Source organism: Pteropus vampyrus, unplaced genomic scaffold (assembly GCF_000151845.1).
Source record: "Pteropus vampyrus isolate Shadow unplaced genomic scaffold, Pvam_2.0 Scaffold135, whole genome shotgun sequence".
NCBI lineage: Eukaryota > Metazoa > Chordata > Mammalia > Chiroptera > Pteropodidae > Pteropus > Pteropus vampyrus.
This window is the reverse complement of record NW_011888916.1, coordinates 3,970,480-3,976,680: the sequence shown is the minus strand read 5'-3', so window position 1 is coordinate 3,976,680 and position 6,201 is coordinate 3,970,480. Positions and strand designations below refer to the sequence as shown.

Sequence of the window (6,201 nt, the reverse complement as noted above, 5' to 3'; positions counted from 1 at the left end):
CACCCTGGGGAGAGGCCACCCAGAGGCCTCTTCGCGGGTGGACTCCAGCCCTTGCCTTTCCCTGGACTGCGTCCCCTTGGCGGGTGGAGACTGGTCACAGTCATAGGCTCAGCTCCTCACCCTGACAGCCTCTGCCTGTGGCGGACCCGGCCGCAGCTGCTTGTCGTTATTTAATATCCCACGTCTGTTCTTTTGTGTGTCCTTAGCTCCAGCAGGTGTCATCCCTCCCTCCCCACCCGAATGCCCATTTAAGTCCCCCAGCTTTCCGGGCTGGCTTAGCCTCTAGAAGTCTGCCCTGAGCCTGTCCCAGGGTGTCCCGGTCTGTGAGAGGTGCTCTGGAGGGGCCAGAGGAAGGTGGGTCTGTGGCTTTTGTCTGGAGCCGTCCGCAGCGACTCTGGTCCAGGTGGCAGTCCCCTAATCGGAACCCTGCTCCCTGTTGCAGTAAGTCTCCTCGGTATCCCTTAATGTCTCTCCTCCCCTGCCCCTCTCCAGCTGGCTCTATTCCCTCCTGTCCCTGCCCTGTCTGTCGCTTCAGTCTTGTCCTCTTTGCTCTCTTCCGATTCGACACCTCCGTCTGCCGCTCTTTGTCTCCGTCTCTCCCCGTTTCTCATTCTGTCTCAGGGTCTGTTTTCTCTCTGCCCCTCCCTGGGGACCTCTCTCTCCTACAGTCCTTCCCTCCGTGCCCGAAGCTTCCCTCTCTACCTCTCCCTGTCCGCAGGTCTCTGCTCCTGGCTCCCGCACCCCACTCTGACCTTCCTACCTGTGATGGTGTAGACGGCTGTCACCACCAACAAGAACGCCGTGGAGAGGTAAAGGTTCCAGCCCAAGGCCATCTGGATGAAGAGGGCTCCAGAGAAGATGTCCGTCTGCAGAGCCCGGAAACAGGAGGTCAACCGGTGTGGCCACCGGGGTGTGTCACCTTCCGGCTCAGCAACGCCAGCTACTGCCAGCCCTCCTCGCACGACGAGGAAGAAGAGCCTTCAGTGCTGCCCTGGGAGGAAGGGTTCCATCTCGCAGGCGCGAGCAGCAGCGGAGATTTGAAAGCAGAGGAACGTGCCGCACAAAACGCCGAGACCGAGAGCAGAGTGGTCTGTCCGCCGCGAAGGGCGAGGCGAAGGAATGGAGCAGAAGACTGAGGAAGCGAAGCAAGGAGCTGGGGCAGAAGAAAAGGCCACAGGGGAGGAGACTGGAACCCCGGAGAGGCCCCGGCTGCTCCCCGACAGAGCGGGGGCGCACCGCCGACCTGCTGAGGAGGAGCCTGGTGCAGATAACCACCGGCTCTAACCCCCGTGTTTGGGTTTATTCGAGGGCCCGAGGCCCTTCGTCCGCCTGCGCTGACTGAGGTGGTTCACAAGCATCGGTGGAACAAGAGGCTCTGCAGTGTTTTCCAGCCCCGGAGCTGGCAACCGAGCGGTTCGGTTTCCTTCGCTGCGTGCTCGCCTATCCCGTTCCATGGCTGTGTCGTGAACCCATTCCAGGGGCTTCAACGTGACAGAGGGGCAGGAGGCCTGGACTGGTCATAGGACCCGAACTTTACTTCAGGTCCCAGAGCTGGCCTTGGACTTGGACAAATCATTTGATGTAGGATTTGCTTTCTGAGGCTAGGTCAGTAGAGGAAGAATAAAGACCTTTTTAACTATAACAATCGAGGCAATTAATGCACAGTACTGAATGAAGAATCCGTTAATGGAAAGATATGTGAATGAATGGATGAACTCTAGATTATGAGGTCTTTGAATGGAGGGACTGTCCTTCACTCAACAAACATGTATTGTTCATCTCTGATTATCCACCCCTGAGAGGAGTGTGTGATGAAAGTCTGTGGATTCATTCTTCCTTCCTCCTATTCTTCCTTCTATCCAGCCAGCCAGCCAGCCAGCCAGCGGCAAGCTGTGCCCCATACTCAGCATTTTCAGAGAGAGAAGTCAGCCACGCCAGAGCGACTACTCACCGAAATCTTGGTGAAGATGTAGAGGATGAGCGAGAGGACAGACATGTACACCTGGATCCTCTGGCCCCCAAATCGCTTCTTCAGGTACTGCGGCATTGTGACCACACCAGCAGCAATGTACACGGGGACGAAAATCCAGCCGAGGGCCACAAGCAGCCAGGTTGCCTGGGGAGGTAGGGAGGAAGAGGTATCCATACCCTGGATGCAGATGCAGCAGTGTCTCCTACCCAGAGGTGGTGCCATGCAGAGGGGAGCCCTGAGCAGGGAGGCGAGGGACCTGGATCTGATCTCAGTGCTGTGTGACCTCTGATGGTCCCTCTGCCTCCCCTGGGCCTTGGCTGCCTCATCTGTAAAACGGGTTCTCCATTCGCCATGCAGCCTCCCCAGGCACATCTTAGGCTGCTCTCAGGACTAAGGCCAGGGGGTGAGGTGGTTTCAGACCCCAGTAGCCCTGAGAAGCCTCCAGGTCAGCTTCCTTACATTCCACTCAAAGCCACCCACAGCAAGGCCTCCAGCAGCCCCTGTCCCAGCCAGGCCTATGAACAGGCCGCTGCCCACGTTGCTGGACATCAGAGATGCTCCAATCTGCAAGACATGAGTGGAGTCAAGGGTCAGGGGTCAGTTTTAATCAGAGGCAGGGCCATGAGCTTCCAGAGCTGGGAAGGAGGCAGGGAGAGCAGGGCCTGGACTCAGGAAATCTGAGATCAGAAAGAGGAGAGGAAGTGGGGAAAGCAAAGAGGAACAGGGAGAAAACTGACATTTATTAATTGCCTCCTGTATGCCAGGCACTGTCCTAGGCATTTTATGTGTGCTAACACACTTAATCTCCACAAAGATTTGGAGGCATGAGTATTCGTCTTTCTAATTCACAGAGGAAGAAATTAATATTAGGAAAAATGAAGTCACTGCTCCAGGCCACCTGGTGCGTGAGTGGCTAAGTGGGAAAGATGGGAAGCCATGAGGAGCAGGCTCCATGTCGGGAGGATAAAGCTCTGATCCAGGCCATCGATCTGAGGCCCTTCGGAGAGAAGGAAGTTGAAGCAGAGAATGGAGGAAATAGGTGGGGTGGCCTGAAAGAAGAGCCTAAGTCACAAAGTCTAAGGAGCAATTTCTTGAGGGATTTTACCTCTATAATTTTCCTCATTTAACTGTTCTTCAGTATTAAGCTGATGTATCACCTTCCCAAGAAAATCTTTGCCAATCCTACCTCCACTGTCCAGAGGTCGGAGGCCTCCTGCAAGCTCTCAAAAGCCCCTTTGCTCCCCGTATAGCTCAGCAGTGATCAGGTTGTTTATGAGGCCCTTTGCCCAGCTCAACTCAGCTTCTCTAGGACAGGAACATTCTAGATTAGCTCTGGAGGTCCCGTGTCCAGGCTGCTGCCCATTAGGAGATGCCCAGTGGGTGTTTGTCCAAGGTATGTGTTAGCAAGATTGCTCAAGTTGCAGGTGTATTTGGACCAGAGAGGAGCCCAGAGCCAAGAAACCCACTCGGGAGGCTGTTGCCTTGTCAGGAGAAGATGAGACGAGGATGCGGGTGCAGGAGGAGGGGACGGAAGAAGGTCAACTCACTGGCCACCAGCTCATGGACCTCCCCGCCAGGAAGTAGCCACCAATGGTCCCTCGGCTCGCACGAATGGAAGACTGAAAAGGAAGTGGCAGGAGGTGAGGGTTCCTGAGCCTCCCTCCCCCACCCTCAGCCCTCCCCCAGACCCCTTACCCCCCGGCACAGGCACTGTGGGGGTGCAGAGGGTGAGAACTGAAGCAGGCGGTTGCACCATCTTTACTCTACATGTCTTTGGGAGGGTCGCCTCCTCTCTGCGCCTTGCTGCTCGTCTCCCAGGGCTGGTATGAAGACCGAAGGAGCTAAGGGAGGCACGAAGCCTCCACGATGGCACAAGCGCCATCTCCTTGTGCAGCGTAGGAGACTGTTCTTACTTATTACACACTTTCATTCCCTATCTTTCTCTTCGTCCAAGCTTTGTTTCAGGAAATGAGCTGGCATCTCATTATCAGGTGCACAGTGGCCACCCTGTCCCTTCCTCTCACAGGACACCTAAGGGTGCAGCTGCAGCTCTGATGGGGGCTTTGGGGCTCAGGCAGGGGCAAGGCTCTGTTTGGGGGCTTCTCCTGCTCTGGCCTGAAGTCAGAGCACGCCGGATCCTGGAACAAACCCCAGCCTGCACCAGGAGGTGGTCGGTTAGCGGCCTGTGTGGGGATCACTTTGAAGAACCAAAGGAGGATGGGGAGTGAAAGAACTTTCTCTGGGGACACAGTGGGTGAGGGCAGGGAAGCAGGGAGGGAAGGATAAACTCAAAGCCGTTATTATGATGCTGAAGCCAACAGGTCTCTGACTGGGCCTGGACAAAGGAGAAATACCGGAAGGGGAGGAAGGAAAAAGGGAAATTTACAGAAGCTTCTCTTTCCCAAAGAAAAGTAATGAATTGGTGACTAGGAAGTAATCAGTGTGTCAGGGGCCTGGTGCTTGTTAAACATTTGCTTGAACTTTCCCATGTCATCTCTGGTCTCGGGGGAGCCCAGATGAGCAGAAAGAATTAATTTCATAGGTGAGGAAATTGAGGCTCAAAGTCGGGGAGCAACTTGTCCAAAGTCAGTGAGGACTTAGTGCTTCTCACAGCTGACCTCCTCCCAGGAGCCAGTGGTCGTCTGCCCACTTCATCCTCACACCAGCCCTGGGAGGCAGGGAGTGCTCCCCACCCTCTCTTCCACACACCTCCCCGCCCCACCCTTTGCAGAAACCAGACTCAGAGAGGATATGACCTCGCCGCAGCCTAGTAAGTGGCCGGCTAGGCAGCTCTATTCACAGTCTGCCTCATGGCAGAGTCTAAAGGTGCTGGCATTTCTCTAATGCCGTGGTGATAACAGCAGTCTTTTATTTCAGGGCACTGTGCCAGGTGCTTAAATGGGTCACGTCACTGAATTGTCATAACCACTCTACTGTGTAGTCCTTATTCTCATTGTCCAGATGAAAAAACTGAGCCTCAGAGAGGCTTCGTATGTTCCATGTGGCCCTGACTTTTGGAGTTAGGATATGAACTTAGGGCCCACTGACCTCAAAACCTGGCCCCTTTCCATGGCACCGAGGTTTCGGTGAACAGTGGCTGACAGAAGGACCTTGGGAGAAGGACCTTCCCGTGAGCACAGGAACCCCAGCTCTTTTAGAAAGCACTGCTCCTTTCTTGCCCAGACACAGACTAGGGGAAGGTGGGGTAGGCAAGGGGTCAAGCATTTGCAGAGTTGGGGATCTCAGCATGGTAGAGAGGGGAGAAATGGGGCTCAGGGTGGCCAGGGATGGTGGGGCCCAAGGCAGCAGATGCTTAGAGACAAGGAGTCAGGAGACAAGGCTCAGGCCTGGCCTGCCTCTGGTTTGCCGTGTGAATTGGGGCGAGTCACACCCCTCTCTGGACCTCAGTCTGCCCATCTTTAAAAGAAGGGACTGGTGAGGGTGATTCCTGAAGGCCCTTCCACCTCAGCCCCTGTGCTTCCCTGACCTGCCTTCCATCTGCCCACCTGGTCCCTGACTCCAGGACCAGCTGGAGATGAGAGCACGCCTCTGCCTCCTCTGCCTCCTCTGCCATGCCCCAGACCTACTCACCCAGATGCCCACGCCGATGACGAAAATGAAGTAGACGACCAGGACCACGATGTCGTAGGCATGCAGGCTGACTCCGGGGCCCATCGCTGAGCGTGGAGCTGTCACAGTCCTGACCCTATTTCCTGAAGCTCCAGGCCCCATTGCTGCCAGCGCCATGCTCCTCTGTCAGAGTCGGTCACCACAAGGCTGGACTTTGAGGCGCTCCTGGCTTCATTCTTTTCCTTTAATGATTAAACAGCCTCAGGTGCCACTAGCTGCTGAGAAAGCTCTGAGCCCCCGTGGCACGTAAAGTCCTGGCCCCCGCTTTTCCCTAACCGCTGTCACCCTCTGCAGGACTCCTTTTCCTTGTCCCCACGAACACACACACACGTGCACGCGCACACTCTCACCTCCAGAGGAGGAGAGGAGCAGAGTCTTGGAATCCTGGAGCTGCGAGGAACTTCAGAAGTCAGTGTTCAAGTTCTTGCTTGTGTAGAGGAGAAACTGAGGCCCAGAGAGGGAAAGGTTGCACAGGCCAGAAGAGGCAGAGCTGGGCCTGGATTCAGGTTTCTGAGGAGGAGTCAGTTCTCTGCAGTTGGTCTGCTCTGTGGGAGGAGACGCGGGAGGAGGGAGCCTGCTATTATCCTTGCAAAGCAGCC

General features: G+C 55.7%; 1 protein-coding gene across 1 annotated transcript in view; it reads right to left on the bottom strand.

The window, feature by feature from the left end:
- The window catches only part of SLC5A9 (solute carrier family 5 member 9), a 21,024-nt gene extending 15,247 nt beyond the window's left edge, over positions 1-5,777 (bottom strand). Inside the window, exons 1-5 of the mRNA XM_011367663.1 lie at positions 5,564-5,777; positions 3,520-3,591; positions 2,432-2,536; positions 1,952-2,116; positions 761-866 (exon numbers count right to left, since the gene is read on the bottom strand). Of these exons, the coding sequence (XP_011365965.1) occupies positions 761-866; positions 1,952-2,116; positions 2,432-2,536; positions 3,520-3,591; positions 5,564-5,719 (604 nt within the window). The 5' untranslated portion in view covers positions 5,720-5,777. The remainder of the gene's footprint in view (positions 1-760; positions 867-1,951; positions 2,117-2,431; positions 2,537-3,519; positions 3,592-5,563) is intronic.
- Positions 5,778-6,201: the final 424 nt, after the last annotated feature.